This window comes from Lathyrus oleraceus, chromosome 1, assembly GCF_024323335.1.
Source record: "Lathyrus oleraceus cultivar Zhongwan6 chromosome 1, CAAS_Psat_ZW6_1.0, whole genome shotgun sequence".
Taxonomy (NCBI): domain Eukaryota; kingdom Viridiplantae; phylum Streptophyta; class Magnoliopsida; order Fabales; family Fabaceae; genus Lathyrus; species Lathyrus oleraceus.
This window is the reverse complement of record NC_066579.1, coordinates 178,275,251-178,296,901: the sequence shown is the minus strand read 5'-3', so window position 1 is coordinate 178,296,901 and position 21,651 is coordinate 178,275,251. Positions and strand designations below refer to the sequence as shown.

General features: G+C 37.6%; 1 protein-coding gene across 1 annotated transcript; it reads right to left on the bottom strand.

Annotated features, from left to right (window-relative positions):
• Nucleotides 1-3,540: 3,540 nt before the first annotated feature.
• LOC127125946 (ADP-glucose phosphorylase) lies at nucleotides 3,541-10,937 on the bottom strand. Its single transcript, XM_051054810.1, has 6 exons — nucleotides 10,690-10,937; nucleotides 10,136-10,597; nucleotides 6,292-6,582; nucleotides 5,029-5,300; nucleotides 4,208-4,274; nucleotides 3,541-4,131 (listed from the first exon to the last, which is right to left on the bottom strand). The coding sequence occupies exons 1-6, from the start codon at nucleotides 10,765-10,767 to the stop codon at nucleotides 3,610-3,612; spliced, it is 1,692 nt and encodes a 563-aa protein (XP_050910767.1). The 5' UTR covers nucleotides 10,768-10,937; the 3' UTR covers nucleotides 3,541-3,609.
• Nucleotides 10,938-21,651: the final 10,714 nt, after the last annotated feature.

The following is a 21,651-nucleotide window of genomic DNA, read 5'->3' as shown; positions in this document are numbered from 1 at the left end:
AGAAAAACCAAGTCGTACTTATATGGCTTGGTACAGATCGGTTGGTTTTCAGTTTATCGCTGAGGATATGTACTTGTACGACCCACGCCAGATGACTTACACACCTGACACCTCAACATCAAACCCCAAACAACAGTGTCAGACCGGATACACACAACCCCTTTATCCGTCAAACGTTCCGTTCAACCAACACACAAACATACAACCAAAACATTCCATACACTCAACCCCAATACCAAGAGCATACCCCATACCACCACCAACAAATTGACCATCAACCTGAGACTCAACATTGCTTCGCACCCACCCCATCGCCCTACCAAAGTCGCCTAAGCCAGAACACCCAACGATCATTCAACACCAACTGCCCATTCTCCTACCGTAGCCAAGAAGCCCAAACCTCACAAAACCAAAACATCCAACAACCATATCTCTACCAAACACCCCAACAACATTTCCAACCTTTCTTCGACGCATCGTTCACACCCATGTCTCCCTTCAACCGTCCAGGTCGCCCCATCAATGAGTCAACCACATCCCAACTTCTCTAGCATGGGTCATGAGCTCAGCTATGGCGGTACACCATCGATGCATATTGAAGACTATGCCGACTTGTCTGACTACCTCAACAGACCTTCTCCTGTAGTTGGTAGTGACGCTCCTGGCCCCTCAGATGCTCAAACACCGGTACCGAATCGTCAACGTGGGTTAGGGCCACGGGTTAGGGTAGCTAGAGGATGTGGGACCGGAGGTCGGTTAGGTGATCCCGGTCATCACCATTAAGTTTCTTTGTGTAAACGGTAAATTTTATTAATATTAAGTGGTCCTATATCAAATTTATCTATCACGTATACTATTTACCAAAAAAAATGCATTTTAGGAGGAGTCTCCAATTGAATTGGCGCCTCCTCCTAAACCCTACACAAGGGCACCAATTGGATTGGCTAGGGCACCTGTCCTAGCCAATCCAATTGACGCCTCCATTCAAATTTAAGAGGAGTCTCCAATTCAATTGGCGACTCCTCCTAAAAGTGGGGTAGTTTGAGATTTTTTTTGAAATCAGAGGTATTTTGAAAATTTTCTTGAAAAAATGGATTATTTTTGTAAAGATTTCGCCAATGTGTGTTTGATGACCAATTCAGACAAGTAATCCTAGAGCTTTGTTCATTATGTAATAAAAGAGTATATTAACTCAATAACATATTTTATATTATTAAAAGATTCTCAAACAAGTTAACATATTTTTTTGGCCTTTAACGTACCAAAGATTCTCATAGTTTATTGGGATGAATGATGATGACTATGCCTGTGATAAATTGAAAGAAAGAACGTGTAGTAATTTTCAATTTTTTTTAGGTAAAGTACTTTTAGTATTGCAAAAAACAAAATAGTGCTTTCCTATATAGACCCAAAATACACTTAAGCACTTCCGTAAATCAAACATTTGGGGAACAGGCTTGAGTGACTTTAGTCCAGGAAAGTGACCGTAACTTTCATCCAACATCTACCATTCGATTAATCTAACAATTCACATAAAAGCCACGTGATTTTCGCTTTTTCATAAAAAACATATAATTGATTTTGTTTTGTTTCGGTCAAAGGGAAACATGAAAAGAGAAGACTTATCCATTCTTCTCACCGTCGCCACCATCAAATAGAAACATTGAATGGTCTCATCTCGCCGCCACCATTATGTTCGCCGACACCATCACGGTCTCTTATCGCCGCCACCAATGTGCTTGTATTCACCGTCGTCGTCGTTTCTTTTCGCCGCCACTAACAATAGAGTTAATTTCAAGGTCGAATGTGCATGTTGTTGCTGCCACGCCAGTGGATCTAAATTCACGATAATTTCTTAATTAAATTCATGATAATTTCTTAATTGCAAGATTTGTTCATTAATCATGTCAAACAATTTTTTTATATGTGTTGTTTTGTTGCTGCTAAGTGGATTGTATATAAATATTTGTTGTTGACTTCTAAATGGTTCTCCTTTTTAAAATTAGTGTTGTGTTGTTGTTTTTTATGCAATTTGTTTTTGATGTTGTATTGTTTTGATGAAACTAATGAGCAAGTGAAAGTGAATATCGGACTTACTACATTATCTGATGTGTATTGTTTTAAATAAGCTTCTAAGTACATGTCTTCACAACTCTGCAAGGATATCGAAAGCAACTTTCAACATTGGTTAAGAAAACAACTTCCTGCAAGGATGTTCACAACAAATGCAAAAATACATCAAGCTAACTTTGCAGAATTAGATTATTTGAATTATAGAATAAAGGGCATGTGTAATTTAGTTAGAGGACATGATGAATTGTACATCTCTTGTAGCTTATTTTTTTATCAGTGTAATTGTGTAACATTTCATGCACTATCATTTTGTAACATTTTCTATACTGTCATTTTGTAACATTTTTGGATATAATAGGTAATTTGTAAGTATTACAATTTAACACAATTACTGCTAGTATTCCCATTAACCCACAAAATATCATTTTCAGTATCAATTTAAATATAAACATCATGAATGAAGGTAGTATATACCGCCTGAACAAGAAATAAAACAATATGAATGAAAGTACTATACAACATAAGCAAGATAAACAGTTTCCAATATCAGTTAGAACATTAAGGGTCTGTTTGATATGGTTTTGAAAAACTGTTTCTTAGTTTTTAAAAATTAAAAATTATAAAATTTGTTTGGTAGTCTAATTTTATAAAACTATTTCTCAAAACTATTTTCTATTTGTGAGTTTTTAAAACTAAAAATCTAAAATAGGTTTTAGAGGTTTTGATTTTTTGGTTTTTAGTTTTGGAAATTAGGAAGAGGACAAAACAAGAAAAAATGGTATTATATTCATCAATGGCAAATTTGTAACCATGTTCAACTTTAAAACAATTTTTGAAAATTAGATTACCAAACATGTTTTTTCCTCAAAACTTTTTTTAAAAACTTAATTTTCAAAATGGTTTTTAAAAACTAAAATCTAAAACTCATTCAAACGAGCCCTAAGTTTCTGCACTGTCATAAAATTTCACTATCATAAGAAGCATGCAATTAATACCAATGAGAAGCATACTCATCAAATTTCCTACACTGTAATAAAAATTTACTTTACATATTGACATTCTTTATATATCCAAGTTCAATAATCTTTTACATATTAATTTCATCCACTGTCATAACAGTTTTCTATAAGCTTTTATCTCTGTCATAACAGATTTTTATAAACTTTTAAGTATGATAACAGTTCATAACACTATCATAAAGTGTAATAACATTTCATAAAACAATAAATTAATATAAAGTCATTGGATTGATCATGTGGTGGCAATTTATTAAAAGTTATGGTGACTTTCCCGCTGGAAAGTCACTGAAGCCGGATCCAACATTTGGGCAATAACAATACCAGATTGGCAAGTCAAATTGCCAAGGAAACTAATAAAGCACTTATTCCATTTTTAAAGTACTCTTTTAGCACTATCACTGTAATAGTTGAAATACTGAGATGATTATAATGACAACGGCAATAATAATAACAATAACAATAATAGATAGTACCTTATGAAAAAATAGAGTAATACAAATGTTGAATGCAATTAACACTAATTTTCTATGCTCAGTGTTCCCACTTCTATTCTAGAACGTTTTAACTGTTGGCGCACATTATAAATCTGCTTGATAGAAGTGAGATTCTCTTCATTTCTTTCTTTCAATGTCTGTAATATGTCTTTTGGTTTTACCATACTCCTCGTCAAATCGTCGACCAAGGACTTCTCTTCTCCGCTTAGTCGACCTGCATATGTGCTCCCAATCGCTGTCTCAATTACTTCATGGTTGTGAAATCCACACACTACATTCACTTTCCATCCATCGCCGTTTCTAACAGGTCTTCCTCTTAGTCTGAATGGACATCCACATTTCTTCGTTCCAGTCTTGCGAGCTAATGCATCTTTATATTGTCTATATTTTCCACTTCTTTCGCAACCCAAAATCACAGTTGTTTTCCTTCCTATCTTCTTCTTCCCTGTACCACCATTGTCTGACCTCTGAATAATGACAGTAAATCCGTTCTCTCTCCCAATGGCTCGTGCCCAATTCAGTAGATATTCTCGGGTAGGAAACACCTAAGAATAAAAAAATTAATGCTATTTTAATCTGAATAGAAAATCATAACATGGCAGTAATTCATAATTCAATTACCTCTTTAGTGGTGAATGCCTCACTATAATCCACAATCTTACTTGGAGGTGAAAAACCTATGGTACGCCTTCAACAAAAATCAAAACAATACACTTAAAATAAATATAATTTTTGCATGATTCAGAAATTAAAATTCCAAAATAATGTAGAAAATAAACTTTGGGATAATAAATAACAAAATTATGCACACAAAAAATTATCATAAAACCAAATTTGGAAACTTGACAATTGACATAATATATACTCCCAGAATTTAAATACCCAAAAAATAAACAACATTGGTTAAACTAATTTTAAAGAGAAGACCAAAAATAATTAAGAACCGAACAATATATAAATCAAATCAAATCAAACATAATCGTTTAAACATTCAAGTTCCCTTGTTTCACTATATTTTCTCTCAATTTTACCATCTCAGAGCCATGTGTGCAACACAACTAAGCAAAAAATATAGCATATTCAATAATTTACAAACTCAAACTTCATAAAATAAGATTCAACTCCAAACCTTTTCTCTTCCCGTATCACACAAGATAAATTAACAATAAATTATTGCGTGAAAAGAACGAAGGAACAATATTAAATGTACAAATGACCCCCCGCATTTCAATCAAGATACAAAAAATGATAATTAGCGGTATAGAACATAGATAGGTAAAGATAGTATCCATTTTATTATTTGGTTTCAAGAACTTAGGGGAATCAATTCTTTCAAATGAACCTAAGCTGGCACAAAGAGTCACTTAGCATAAACTGAAAAAATACAGCAAGTGTTTTATCAGCATTCAAGTTTGAAATTAGGCACCAAGTATATGTTATACCTATCGTGTGCAAACACTGGAACAATCACTTCTCTTAGAACCTTTGCAGCATCCTCAGGCAAAACAGGATTGACGTGACATCCAGTTCCGAGCTCAACACCAGTTGTCGGAACTAGCTGAGGTACTATTTGTATAAACCAATGACTGTATGCCAACTCTGTCCCATCACCATGCAGTGGGCTAGTATGAATCATAAAGTTGAATGGCGGATTGTTCAATTGAAAAGATATCTTTCTAAGAGTTTGTCTCATCAAACCTCCAAGATCAAATGCCTTCAAAATAAATGTCAATATATAATGGTCAACCTTTTGACCATAGACCCCAAATTGGAGAAATTACCACAGGTATATATAGTTGGACAATATTGCATGCTTAGTATAGCAATACAAGAAAGATTTCGCTAAGCTAAGCCAATAGCATTGCAAAATCCACAACTGTAGCTATAGCTCAAGCTATAAGTAACAAGTATGTTCAATCAGTACTATTATGATAAATCCTCAAAATTCAAATGTATGTTAGACCCTAAATGTCCATTGCATACAAGACATTGACATTCTCTTGCTAATAATTGCCAAGGGTTTTCATGTAGCTTTCTTTGGTCAGAGAATCCAGCCGACTGTGACGGCCAAACCCATATTTTGCCTTTGTTGAATTGAACCTTTTATTTTATTCCACTATGACTCTGTTTGGCATGACATATTTTTGAGCTTATAGCTTATAAGCTCATATGACAATGAAAGACCTGTTTGGTAACTGTCTTTTCATCACTAGCTTATAGCTAATTTTACTAGCTTATAGCTTATTTTCCAAACGCTGTGTCAAATAGCATTTTACCTTATAGCTTATTATTTTTTCTTCTACTTTTACCCTTATTAGTTTAACTAAAATCCACTTTCATCCTTTATAAGAAAAGCATTTGTTATTTAGTCATATTTGAAGACACCTGACAATTAGAACTTGCATCTTCATGTTATATAATAATTCCTAGGAAAATTTTGTGCCCAGCCTCTAATGATTAAGGAACCAAATATAATGCAACTATATTCTAAAATACCATGACAGTCAAACACCAATTTAGATTTACTTTTTCAATGTGTTTCTGATGCTGAATGTCACATTATAAAAGATCTAGCATCTGACAACCAGTCTCAAAAAACAACTAAAATAAAGCCTTTTATTCAAGTGAGATGCATTTACATCAAAATCGAACTACCTATTTTGCATTTAAACGTAAATAGGACTTTGCATAGAATGAAGTGTTACCATTTCAGCATCCAATTCATGGAAATGAGGAGAGTGATTCCGGGGAATAATCCATATCTCAAAAGGATATGAAGCAGCAAAAGGAACCAATGAAAAGAAATAGGTAGATGAATCAATCAAAAGATCCTCGTGTTGAATTTCACATATACAGCATTTCCCTGTCTGATAAAAAAAATCCTTCATATTTGAAAGACGGGCAGAAACATTGGTTGGAATAATTGGCAAGGCCAGGATCTGACTATGAGAATGACTCATTGATGCACCAGCTGAAGCCCCGTGGTTTTTAAACACCTTCAAAGATTAATAAATCAAGTTTATTATACATGAAAATTACATGAAGCATGTGCCAGTAAAAGACAACCGTAATAATATATTTATGCAGAACAATGCAAGACAAGGTTAACGGCAAGTATCAATGTTATTGTAGATAATATTATTTTAAACTGGAAAAGTAAATAAATCAATAGTGATTTATGTGGAACTGGAGCATGCAAGCAACAGTGCTTAATCGCTCTGTTGCTCCCATTACCCAAAGTAAAATAACAATTATAATATTCCTAGATTAGAAATCATAGGTCACTACTGCACACTGCAATAAAATAGATATCTAAACACCAAATAATTCCAAGATCGACAAACTACTCATCTAAGAGATTACCTTGCATTGAAAATTATTTATGCAAACTATTACCAAAATAATATGATCCATAGAAGGTGTACATCATTAGAACATAAATTCAAGCATAACTTTAGTCAAAATGAATGAGATTTAAAAATGATAAAACAGGACAAGGGAGAAGATAGTAACTTCCTACTTTCAAACTGAAAGTGTCAAACCCCATATGAACACAACCCGTGAAGCAACCCAAAAGAGTCAAGCTCACATAACCTATGAAGAAAAATACCAACTTGTAGAAAAATACCAACTTGTAGAAAAATACCAACTTGTAGAACAAGGGCCCAAAAATTAACAAGGAATAAATAGTGAAATCAATGTTATCAATAGTGAATTGCGGAAAATAGAGGAACACCAAAAATCTGCTATGTAAGATAGCAAATAGCGTTCCGGGCAAATAGCAAAAGCTACATAGCGGTTGAAATAAGTCAACTATATATAAATAAAAAGGCACACTGCATAAAAATAAAAAAGGGAATGACGACAGAGCGTAGCTCACATATTGAGAGGTTTACATATTACAGGGAATGGCTCCCATTTGGCACTAAATAAGATTCTTGCTACTAGCAGACCTAGAATGGCTCTTTCAGTAGACATTACCTAGAATGTGAATTTTAATCTCAACCCAGGAATTTATATTTTGCTAATCAAATAAGTCCAAGAGGCGAATATGACTAACAAATTACCTATTCTAAGAACTACATTGATAATTTCTTCGTTCAAGGATGGGTATATGACCGCATTTCTGAAGCATGGGTACTTCTAAAATGCTGAAGTACCGGTACCGGATACATACCCGTACCGGGTACTCGTACCATACTCGTGGTACTTCATTTTTTTTCATTATACGGTTTTGAATGAAATTTGTGGTTTTCTCAAATATCAATATAGTATATTTATGTGTTCTAATTTTTTTGTTATTGTATCTTAACATTATTTTTTTATTTTTTCAATTTTTTATAGTGGTGTTTTGTTATGAACCTAACAATTTGTTCTCTACTCATATTTTATAGAAAATTCTCATTTCTTATTAACGTACCCGTACATTGATTTTTTAAAAATGCCGTATCCCGTACCGGTAGCAGTACCCGCACCGGGTACTGTACCCGTACCTATGCATCATCACCACACATACATTGAAGGCTTGCTTCAAAATTATCACATTAGCCTTCGAAATGCAAAATGATCACACAAACACTACGCATTGGGTGCATTCTTACCACAGTTATTAACAGCGGCCGCTCCATGCGCTATCCCGGGATTCTCTCCCGGTGCGGAAACCCGCCGCTACGGATGAGCGGCGCGCATCCCAGTTTTGGTTAGCGGCCGGGAAATCTGGGATAGTGGGTTGCGGGAGCGCTTCCCGGCCTGGAGCGGTTTTCTGCTTTCAGGGCTTTTTTGGAGTGCGAAAAGACCTTTTAACACTTAAAAAGTTTTGAAATTGGAAAAATTATTGTAGTCGTCCGTGCTTTCTCCTCTCATTCGTGTTATTTCACCTTTCTCCATCGCGTTTCTTCTGTTTTCTCCTTTTTTATTTTGTTCTTTATCATGTTCTTTTCTATTCATTGTTTTTCTATTCGTTTTCAGGTTGTTTTTTCTTTCATATCATTGTTTTTTTTTCATTTCTTTTAAAATATATAAATTTTGGGATGAATAATAATATAAGTAGATTATTCATATAATTAGTCCAAAAAGCTATCCCGCTATCCGCTATCCCATTTTTGGTGTCGGCCGCTCCGCTCCGCTATCCGGGATTAATAACTCTTACCACTTATATCAACATTTATCCTCCTACCAAAGTCAATCTAGTTTGAGATGGGCAGAGCAACAAAGATTGGCAACACCCTAAAGGATTTTTTTCACAATGAATCAAACTAAATACCTCACACTAAGGAATACATCTTTACACAACCTTCCTACTTGCAGTAGCATGGCTCCTCTAAGTCAACCTCATTGCGGAGTGCATAAGGACTCATATCACCAGCTAGAAAAAATTCCACTACTCTTCTTACATTACCTATTACCTCAAAATTCACCTTAATATAAAATGACCACGCAGACATTACCAATTGTGTGGCATTGTTTGTAGTTATATTATATCCACATATATCTCCATAACAAAGTTAATCCAGTTCAAGGCAGCAACAAGGGTACACATTCTTGCTACTAGCAGACCTAAAATGGCTCCACTAAGCCACCTCATTGCATACCAAGTGAACAAGGACAAATGTCACCAACTAGGAAGGAAAATAAAACTACTCTCAGATTATGTATTCTCTTAAAAAATTTCACTTCAAAACAGTGTTGTCGATGGCAGATGGCGGTCCATCGTGGAGAGCTGAAATCCCGCCATACCGGACATTTTGCCACGCCATTATAGCGGATTATGGCACAAAAACTTGCAATATCGGCTGATATTTACAATTGCGGCGAGCCCAAAAAACCGCCATGTATATCCGGCATAGCGCCGCCGTGGCTGATATCTGATAACATTGCTTCAAAAATTTTCACAATAGCCTTCAAAATGCATAATGATCATACAAACATTATGAATAGTGTGCATTCTTCCCACATATATCCTCCTACCAAACAGCACACATTCTCCCCACTTACAAACCTAGCACAGTTCTACTAAGCCAACCAACCACACTGTGTATTTGGTGCATTAAGACTAATATCACCAACTAGAATAACTACTTTTAAGTGATAATAACCTTAAAGATCCCTCTATTTTTCACTAAACAAACAAATAAAAACATGAAATTATCCTTTGAAAATGCAAAATCATCAACAACAATATGTTACATATCGAATACATGCATTTCCTTACGAAACTCACATATATATCCTCCTACAAGAGTCAACCTTATTTGAGGTGGATAAAACAATACTAACAGACATTGCCCCTAAAGTTATCCCTCCACACAATTTTCCTACTTGCATATCTAGCATGCTTCTACCAAACCAACCTAATAGGGTTTATCTATCAAGTGCATAACAACCTAGGTAACACTATCCGTCTAACACTTCATATTGAAATCGTGTCAGGATCCCAACACATGTTAATGTCTGACACACCAGCCGGACACCAACATATATTCTTAACCTTAAAATGTAAAAACTTGAATTAAATTCAAAAAAATAAAAAACCCATAAAAACAAACAAACCTGAATGTATTTGATAGACCCAAGGGGAACCAATTCATGAATCCGGTTAATAAAAGCCACAAAAACCTCTCCAATCTCCCTCGGAGACAACTCCAAGAGCTGATCAGAATGAACCGGACTCTCAATAACAACATCATGAATGCCAAACCCATCCAAAACCGTATCTTCCGGAGGAACATTATGAAGCTCCGGAACATACCTCGAAAGAGCAGGATAAGGATGCTCCACAACACGAATCTTCCAATTGAGTTCATCAAACGGAACACGAAAGATCTCAGGCGTACATTCATCCTCATAACCAATGCAAAAAATACACGGTTTGTTTCTGCTAGGGTTTGTGTTAAATGTCGATTTACCTTTGAAATCGCAAGGCTTCTTCGTTCTATCTTGCGAGAAAATCACCCAACGGTTCCAGATTATGTCTTTCCGAAGATGTGGATTTGGATCTTCATCGTCGCTATCCTGAAAAAAGGAGAGAAATTAGGGTTAATAAAACGACGTGTCGTTTAGGGTTAGGGTTAGGGTTGAGATGTGGGAGTGTGTAGAAGTAGTACCGGAGTTATGGAGGAGAATGGAGAAGTTGTGGAGAGTGTTAAGCAACGCTTTTTTCCACCAACGGTTTTCGTTCTCATCGTGAATGGTACGAAAGGTGTTTCGTGAGAGTTGAGTTGAGTTTCGTAGTGGATTGGTTGATTGTTGACTTTGGAAGTGGTTTTGCTGTGTTAGCCCTAGCTAATAGCAGCGGCCATTAGAATGAAGCAGCACAAAGAAGAGAGGAAGAAATTTTTTATTTTTTTTAATTATTCGGTCAAATGTTTTTATTTTATACTAGTACTTATTTTTTTAAAATTATTACTATTGATTTGAGTTTTTAAATTATTAATATTTCATTTCTCTTCAAAAGTGTACATTATATATTCAAAAACTTGTATGCAATATTTTCGGATTTTTTTTAAAATAACCATCTTTTTTAAAAATAATCGAAAATAATCAATAATTCAGAAAAATTATCAAAATAATCAAGTTTTGAAGAGGATGCGTCAGATGAATTGGCGTATCCCCAATGCATTAAGAGGAGCCGCCAATAGTATTGGCGCATGCATTTGACTCCTCATGAGGAGGCGTCAATGCTATTGGCGCATGCATTGACCCTCATGAGAAGGAGTCAATGCTCCTGGCGCCTAGGTGCATTTGGTTGGTGGGCGCCAACTCATCTAGCGCATGCATGTTCTTTCATGTGGGCACCAATCCCTCAGGAGCCCACATGTTATGTACAATTGATGTTCCGTCGCTATAAATATCACGCCTTGGATGCAATATTTTTCACTCAAAATCATCTCTTAATACCATAATTTCTCTAGTTCAACCACTATCACCTTCAAGTTTCTTTGTTTTAACAATGTCTGCATACATTCAGAAACGAAATGCTAATGTAACACAGATACGTTTGAACGTCTTAATCGGACGTTGTAGAGTTGGTTAGAGGGAGAAATTGGAGAGGGTGAAAGGATTAGAAGATTACAATGGCTTGTGTCCACGTTCAACCAAAACGGAGAAGTGCGCGAATGGGTAGATATTAAGATCGACCAAGACGCTCGCAGGGTGATGCATTACATGTTCAAAATTATTTTGATGGTTGTAATTGCATAGTTATTGTATTGTATTTGTTATAATTATTTGTGTTACTGTTTATGTAATGGTACTTTCGTCACAGACGTCTAATATGAAATAAAATTAGTTTTTCATATATTGCAATAGAGGTACATGTAAATTTATCTGGTTGTGTTCGTTCCAACTGTTAGACTATGGCACGGATCTAGAAGGGGGGTTGAATAGATCCCAATTAAAAACTTGAGTCGGCGCTACCAATTTGAAAGAAAATTGGTTTTGAAAAGTTGTTTTAAATGCGGAAGCGGCCGAGGAAAATTTTAGTCTAAAACGAACCGTTATTGGAAAACCGGATATGCGTTAAGCTAATGGATAAGTGATAAATTGAGATACAAGTCACTACACTAATTGCACAATCAATGATATAATTCACTTACTAGCAAGCCTAGTTCCAATGAATCAAAACACCAAATTTAAACTGATGCAATCTTAAGACAACTTTGGCTTAAGCAAATTTACAAACACTTGGTGTGCATAAACACTCCAAGTGATATTTGAGATGAGTAAGTAATTCAATTTAGCCTAGTACAATGTATTATTGTACTTAGTTTTCAAACAACAGTTTTAATCTCTTACTCAACTTATATCAACGTTTGGTAAAAATTGCTTAAACTAAAATCACTCAACTTTTAAGCTAAAAAACAGATTATGCAGAAAATTAAAGAAGACGCAGATTTGATGAGGCAGTTCCCCCGCCGTCCTCGCTTCGGGGTACGTCTGCCCTCAATTCTAAAAATAGAATTGAGATGATTAATTAGATATCACCTGTGAGATTTAATCGTTTTTACAAGGATTGCAAAGTATGTAAACAACAGAACTTCCAATGTGTTGAATGATACTTCTTATCCTTGCTCCTTGATTCAAGATGAATCAAGACCTTTGATCGTTGATGCTGGACCTCCGTTTCCTGCCACTCGTTGAGGAACCTTCCGTTCTTCAACCCCTTGGCCCGGCTGATCACGAACACGAACGAATCAAACCTGAATCCTTCACTACACAAACACCGAATCCGCTACTAGACTGATGAAGACTTTCTCTTATCAGTCACCTTCGCTCAGCTGAATGTTAATGAAACAATTCGTTCAAAAAACCCCAAACACAAACCGGTATTGGAGGATAAAACCCTAATGGTTTTATTCAAGAAAGAACCTGCCAAGACTTCAACTCGAACCCGATTCTCCAATCGTAGCTACGAACCTTATCACCTTCAATCTATCACGAATCACATCAAAAGTTATTGTGTGCAGCTGATGTATTGTGAACTGTTGAAGATGAAGATGATGAATCTTTGACACCTTTTTCACTCTTTCTTGTTTCCTTGAACACTTGAATACAAATTGACAAATGTTAGTTGATACAAGTGTTTTGACTTGTATTTATAGTTACTGACAAGACCAATCAAACATAACAGAATTTCAAACATTTGAAATAACTCAGAAAACTGAGATTGCGCGCGAGCGGTCGATCATAGGTCGGCGTGCGCTGAGTCGTGAGTGATGCGCCGACCCCTATGGTCGACCTATCGTTCCATGCGCTTAGCCGTGGACAGCATCACTATGTCATGCGCCGACGTGTGATCGACGCAAGGGGTTTGTGCGCTGACCCGTGAGCCAAGCGCCGACCCTTATGGTCGACGCAAGCAATTATGCGCTGACCACCTCCAGTTTGGGCTGAGCTTTGCACTGACCCGTGAGCTTTGAGCTGACCCCTATGGTCGACTCAAAGCCTTCAAATCTGCAAAAACAAGTGTTTTGTGATTTTTCATGCATTTTGTCATGATCACACTTTGTCCACATGCTTTTAATGATTATAACATATTTAGAAAAACGTAACAAAGGATATGGTGGCTCATGTGTTGCATTTGTTTGTAGACATGCATGATGGTCTTTTGTCATCATCGAAACTTGCGATCGTATGTTGTATGACTCTTTGTCTTTACATACTCCCCCTTTTTGATGATGACAATCTGTATAAATCCACGTGACAAACAGCATGCGGTATTGACACATTTTGCATACTCCCCCTTTCTTTTGTAATCTAAGGCTATTTGCAGAAAGCGAAAGCAACTGGTAGTTATGGGCATTTTTGTCTTGTCTGCACTATTCTCCCCCTTTGACAACATCAAAAAGAGAGACATAGTGATTATTCAAGATAACAACGAAAAGTTCACAGGTAATAGCAGAGACAGAGAATAATATCACACTTATATCATTTCAAGTCAATAGTCATTAATTAGATAAAGATTACATTAAAGAGATTATGGTTGCATAAACAGGCAAAACAGAGAAAAACAGGAATGCATTCAGAAACAACAAGCAGCATGTAATATGCAGATGAGGGTCTATTGTCTTAGGTGACGGTGGCCTGGATGGTAGCAGACGCCTGGGTTTCTGCTGGGGTCAGCCAGAGTTGATAGGTAATCCGAAACACCTTCCAGATGCCTGAGACTCCTGTCGACACACCGTTCCAAATCTGCATACCGTCCATTTAGGCTTGTGGAGAGGTTGTCGAGCCGCTCATTTTGGGTTTGAAGTTGACTGTTAATCTGAGCATATCGGTCATCCTGGGCTTGCATGAAGGATTGTTGGGCAAGTTGCATGTTTCGCATCATGTCCAACAGCTCTGAAGAATCTGCTTGCTGTGGAGGGGACGGAGGAAATTCTTCCTCAACTTGGTGATACGGCTGGTAAGATTCACGTTGAGTTGTCCAGCCCGTATGTTGCCAATCACCCCAGTTACCCCAGCGTGGAACACCTTCTTCATTTGTATCCGGCTGCTGAACCCAAGCAGAGCCGGAGTAGTCATGAGTGCCAACGGGTGAAGGACTGTCATCTCCACCATTGTAAGCAGCATCGTGCATTGCTTCGTCTTCTGCTTCTTCATTTTCCACATCATCGTCTTGTTCTTCGCTTTCATCACTGTCAACCCTTGGAGGAACATATCCTCTTCTAACAAACTTATACTTTCTCCGCTCATTGCACCAAAGATATCCCATCATAGACATGGTTTTTGTGCTAAACTCTTTGTTAGATGAAATAGAGGTGTATTGGAAAGGCGGATGATGAATGTTGGCTGCTGTAAGGACTTCTTGAATGAAGGATCCGTAGGCCAGAGCAGTTCCTCGTCTGGAATCACGTAGATTATACATTCTACTGGCAATGTAGTACGGCCAGTTGATTTTTATCTTATTTTTCAGAATGTAAATCAGATGAACCTCGGCCTGTTCGACTCTGGAGAGACCGCCCTTCTTGGGCCGCAGGATGCGTGAGACAATCCACTGCAGAATCCTTTCTCCGGCGTTCAGCTTGCCGGCAGTGACAGTTCGTGGGAACAAGTCACTGTTCACAAACTCATCCGGATATGGCCGTTTCAACATGTCATTCAATGCACTCTTAAACTCATAGCCATCTATGTGGTGAGAGTCAGTCACCTCAGGTAGAGGATTTTCAGCATCAACCACAGACATGTCAAAATATTTGTTCCAGATATTTGATTTAAGCGATACCTTTGTAGAGCCAACTCTGGAGGAAAGCTTGTGCCCGTGAAAGTTCTCATGCAGACCGGCGTAGAAGACTCGGACAAGGTCTTCACTGTATTTAATGTTACACTCCAAGAAGTTTATGAAGCCTTGATGCTGCAGCAGAGACAGGACTTCAGGAAGGTGCATGCGTTTAGCTTCAAGTTTGTAGAACGCATGTTGTTGCACAACACCTCTTTTGCTGAAATCACTGTTGAAGATTTCAACACGAGTGGGTGGAACGAGTGATACAGCAGATAAGGGAAGAGAAGCGGCGGATGATTCTCGGGTTCTCTTGCCGGAAGGTCTGCGTGATGAGGAAGCCATTTGAGTAGGTTTGAAACTAAGTGTTTGGATATAGAGAGAAGGTTTAATAAGGGTTTTGAGAGTGATTCTTCTAGGGAGAGGTTTGTCCCAATTTATAGTGGAAAGGTTAGGGTTTTGGGAAGATGGAAGAACAAAGAATAATAGCCACTAGATAGATGCAAGTTACAAGGTAGTGGGTAGTTTGAAAGGTAATGAAATGTAAATGCACACTTAATGATGGTTATTAAATGGGAATGCATGAGAGATGATTTGAATTTTTGCAGAAAAACGAAATTTTCGAGCGATGCGTCGACCATACCCCTGTATGCGTCGACGCATACTGTTTGATTTTTGAGAAAATGCAAAAATTATTTAATCATGCGTCGACCATAGCCCTGCTGCGGTCGACTCATACAGTTCAAATTTCAATTTTTCACTATTTAGCACATGCAATGACCAGTTTGATGCATAATTAACAGATCATACAGCAATAAACAACCAAAGAGAGAAATCAATTATATATGTATAAACAACATCATTATGAGATAAAGCTATTGTAGTCATGAGATTTTGCAGAGGGAGAGAAAGAGAGGAACAGTATCACCTCAATGCCGGAGTGACTTAGTGAACGGTAAACGTGTGCTTACAACAACATAGATTGGTTAGAGGTACAAGATTGAAGTCTTATATGGAATAAGGTAAAGCAGCAGATTATAGTCCCCGTTCCGAAATATCGAGAATGCCAAGTTCTCGGCGGATATGAAAGAAAGGTTCAGTGGCTAGCGGCTTTGTGAAAATGTCCGCTAGTTGATTTTCAGTATTGACATGTTCAAACACAATGTCACCTTTCTCTACATGATCCCGAAGAAAGTGGTGTCGTATTTCGATATGTTTGGTGCGAGAATGTAGCACAGGATTCTTGGTCAGGTTAATGGCACTTGTATTGTCACAAAAGATGGGAATACGTTCAAGTTTGAGGTTAAAATCCAATAGTTGTTGCTTAATCCATAGGATTTGGGCACAACAACTACCGGCGGCAACGTATTCCGCTTCGGCGGTTGACAAGGCAACAGAAACCTGTTTCTTGCTATGCCAACTGACCAAAGAGTTTGAAAATAAGTGACAGGTGCCACTGGTACTCTTCCTATCCGATTTGCAACCGGCAAAGTCGGAATCGGAAAAACCTACCAAGGAACAATCATTACCTTTGGAATACCACAGTCCATACTTCGGAGTACCGGATAGGTATCGAAGTATTCTTTTGACAGCTTTTAAGTGGGATTCCTTGGGGCATGATTGATATCTTGCACACATGCATACGCTAAACATAATATCGGGACGAGAAGCAGTGAGATAAAGGAGTGAACCAATCATACCTCTATACCGTCTTACATCTACTTCCTTACCGTCTTCATCCTTGTTCAAGTTGGTACACGTAGGCATGGGGGTGTCTATGGCCTTAGCTTTTGCCATGTCAAATCTCTTGATAAGGTCCAAACAATACTTTGTCTGGCTCACGAAAGTTCCTTCCTTGAGCTGTTTAATTTGCAGACCGAGAAAGTATGTGAGTTCCCCCATCATACTCATCTCGAACTCGCCCTGCATAGTGTCAGAAAACTCTCTCACAAGATTCATGTTAGTAGACCCAAAAATGATATCATCTACATAAATTTGCACTAATATCAAGTGCTTTCCTTGACGTTTAATGAAGAGGGTTGTGTCAACCTTTCCTCTTGAGTAACCTTGATCGAGTAAGAATTTGCTCAGTCTCTCATACCAAGCTCTAGGAACTTGTTTGAGGCCATACAAAGCTCTTTTTAGTTTATAAACATGATCAGGATGCTCATGGGATTCGAAACCCGGAGGTTGTGCGACATAAACTTCTTCATTTATGTGACCGTTAAGGAAAGCGCTCTTAACATCCATTTGGAATAGCTTAAAGTCCTTTGCACAAGCGAAGGCAAGGAGAAGGCATATAGCCTCGAGTCGGGCAACCGGCGCATAAGTTTCCTCATAGTCTATGCCTTCCTCTTGGTTATACCCTTGCGCGACTAAACGCGCCTTATTACGGGTTATTACCCCGTTTTCGTCCAGCTTGTTCCTAAACACCCATCGGGTGCCGATTACTCGATGATCTCGCGGAGGAGGGACAAGGTCCCAAACCTCATTTCTGGTGAACTGATTAAGTTCCTCATGCATTGATAAAAACCAGTGTTCATCGAGTAGGGCTTCTTTAGGGTTTTTAGGTTCCATCTGTGAAACGAAAGCGAAGTGATAACAGAAATTACTTAGCTTAGATCGAGTTGTTACACCCTTTGAGATATCTCCGATAATGTTGTCGATTGGATGGTCTTTGGAAGACTTCCAAGCTTGAGGAAGATCATCGTTTGAATGCGGATGAACTACCTCGGTTTCATCATGGTGTACATCTTTGTCCTCCTCAATTTTGACTATGTCGGGTTGATCAATCCCCGACTCGCCACCTTTGAGTATGTCTTCGGTAGATGTACCTGCACCATGAAAAACACTACCCTTTCCGACGTTTCTCGGATTGGATTCATCAAAAGTAACATGTACAGACTCTTCTACAGTAAGTAATCGCTTGTTGTATATTCTATATGCTTTGCTCGATTGAGAGTATCCGAGGAAGATACCTTCGTCGGCCTTGGAATCGAATTTCCCTAAGTTTTCTTTTCCATTGTTCAATACAAAACATTTGCAACCAAAGATATGTAAGTGAGAAACATTTGGCTTTCGCCCTTTTAAAAGCTCATACGGTGTTTTATTTAGAATGGGGCGTATAAGCACCCTATTCAAAACATAACAAGCCGTACTAATGGCATCGGCCCAAAAATATTTCGGTAAGCCACTTTCATTGATCATTGTTCTTCCCAATTCTTCCAAAATTCGATTTTTACGCTCCACAACCCCATTTTGTTGAGGAGTACGTGGAGCGGAGAAGTTATGATCAATACCATGGTTACCGCAATATTCTTCAAATGAGTGATTTTCAAATTCACCTCCATGATCGCTTCTAATTGCAACAATGTTTGTATTTAGTTTATTTTGGGAAAGCTTGGCAAATCGTTCAAAGGCGGCGAATGTGTCACTCTTACTTACTAAGAAAATAGTCCAACAAAATCGAGAAAAGTCGTCCACTATTACGAAACCGTAATAGTTTCCTCCTAGACTTTTAATCCTAGATGGCCCAAATAAATCCATATGGAGAAGCTCGAGAGGTCTCGTTGTTGAAATGATATTTTTGGATTTAAATGAGATCCTCGTTTGCTTTCCCTTTTGACAGGCATCACAAAGGTGATCCTTGGTGAACTTAATTTTGGGGAGACCTAGGACTAGATCTTTTGAGACTACTTTGTTGAGTAAGTCAAAGTTAACATGTGCTAAACGCCTATGCCATAACCATGAGTCTTCACTCATTGTTACGAGGCATTTGTCACTTGTTAACGATACTTCATTTAAGTCAAGCATATAGACATTGTTCACACGAAGACCATTAAACATACTCTTCTTATCATCATTATGTACAATTTTGCAACAATCTTTTGAAAACGATACATTGTATCCTTTGTCACATAATTGACTGATGCTAAGTAGATTGTGTTTAAGACCTTCGACAAGCAACACATCAGAAATAGTAGTAGAGGAGGGATTACCTACACTACCTTTACCAAGTATTGCTCCACGGTTGTTATCACCATAAGTTACATATCCCTTCTTCTTAGCCACAAAGTCAATGAAGAGAGATATGTCACCAGACATGTGCCTTGAGCATCCACTGTCGAGAAACCATCTTCTCTCGGTAGTCTCGAGGCATTGTACCTGTGACAAGATAATTAACAAGAGAAGGTACCCAATTGCTTATTGGGTCCTGAGTGGTGAGGAACGAAATGGTTGCATTTGGGCATCCATTGATAAATGCCTTTAGGAACTAAAAACCTCCTAAATCTACATTTAGCAATGGAATGGCCTTTCTTGCAACAATAGAGACAAGAGAACTTTTCTTTTTGATTACTTTTGCTATCTTCATCTTTTATAACGTATTTGTATTTTTGATATGGATTGACCATACTTTTTCGAAAATTAGCTTTATCAATAGCAAATGTAATCTTGGGCTCAAGAGCCTTGTTAAGTTTGGCTTTTAGGTTTCTTACTTCACCTTGCCAAATGTAACAAGTATCACACCCAAAGTTCATCATTCTACTTTTAAGGTCCTCATAACTTGTTTTTGTGCTTTCCACTATAGAAGCCTTAAGTGCCTCAAGTTTCCTTTCGGATTCTTGAATTTTTTATTCTAAATGAGAAAAGATTTTCTTATTTGAGGCAAGCCTTTTAAAGGCCTCTTTCGCTTCATAGTGTAAAGTGTCAAAAGCCGTTTGCAATTCATGATGAGACATACCAGAGGAGTTTTCATATTTAGCATGTCGTACCTGTTTTTTCTTGTTCTTTTGATGAGCAGAGAGACATAGATTTGCATTTTCATCTTCATCACTAGAGCTTTCATCATCGGAGGAGTCGCTATCGCTTTCCCAAGCTATGTATGCCCTCCTTGGCTTTGATGGTTTCTTATGTGATTTGTATGAGTCTTTTTCTTTTGTCTTTTTGTTCATCGGACATTCCGGTTTGTAGTGACCCGGCTTTCCACACTTATAGCACGACCCTCTAGTTGTTTTTCCTTTTGAGTCATCATTTTTAGAGAACCTAGATTGCTTCCGGAAGTTTACTAAGTTCTTCTCGGAATGTTGGATGCCGTTCTTTCTCACGTAACGGTTGTAGCGTTTGACGAACAGCCCCATATCTTCACTCTTGTCCTCTTCTTCTTCGTCACTTGATGAATAATCACTTTGCTCTTTTGCTTGAGACTTTGAGGAGGAAGTCTTTAGAGCTATTGATTTCTTTTCACTCACCTTAGCTTTGTCTTTCTTTTCTTTCCTTTCGTGTTGTTCCAAGCTTAAGAGAACTTGTTCGTGCTCTTGTAGTTTACCGAACAATGTTGTCAAGTCCAATGTGGTAAGATCATTTGCCTCTTTGATGGCGGTCACTTTCGGCTGCCATTCCCTGTTAAGACATCTTAAGATCTTATTAGTAGCAATATCATTGGAAACAGGCCTACCAAGTGAATGTAATCGATTGATGAGATGAGTGAATCTCTTTTGCATGTCGGCAATGGTTTCCCCTTGCTCCATGAAAAAGAGATCAAACTCTTGTGTTAGTGTATTGATTCTAGCCAATTTAACATCATTTGTCCCCTCATGGGCAATTTGTAGTGAATCCCACATGGCCTTAGCAGTAGGACAATGGGATACACGATAGTATTCATCTACACCTAATGAGGAGATTAGGATATTTTTGGCTTTCCAATCATAATTGTATTTCTTTTCATCATCATCGGTCCATTGTGCTTCGGGCTTAGGCACAACTTCGTTGTTCTCATTGGTCATGGTTATTTGAATTGGACCATTGAGAATAACATTCCATATTTTTCTATCTATGGAATTTATGTGCACCCGCATACAGTCTTTCCAATAACTATAATTTTCACCATTGAAAACGGGAGCTCTATTGTAAGCCCCTTTAGGTTCGTTAGCCATTTTCTATCAACGTTGTATTTTGAAGCACAGAGTGAACCGGAGCTCCTGATACCACTTGTTAGACTATGGCACGGATCTAGAAGGGGGGGTTGAATAGATCCCAATTAAAAACTTGAGTCGGCGCTACCAATTTGAAAGAAAATTGGTTTTGAAAAGTTGTTTTAAATGCGGAAGCGGCCGAGGAAAATTTTAGTCTAAAACGAACCGTTATTGGAAAACCGGATATGCGTTAAGCTAATGGATAAGTGATAAATTGAGATACAAGTCACTACACTAATTGCACAATCAATGATATAATTCACTTACTAGCAAGCCTAGTTCAAATGAATCAAAACACCAAATTTAAACTGATGCAATCTTAAGACAACTTTGGCTTAAGCAAATTTACAAACACTTGGTGTGCATAAACACTCCAA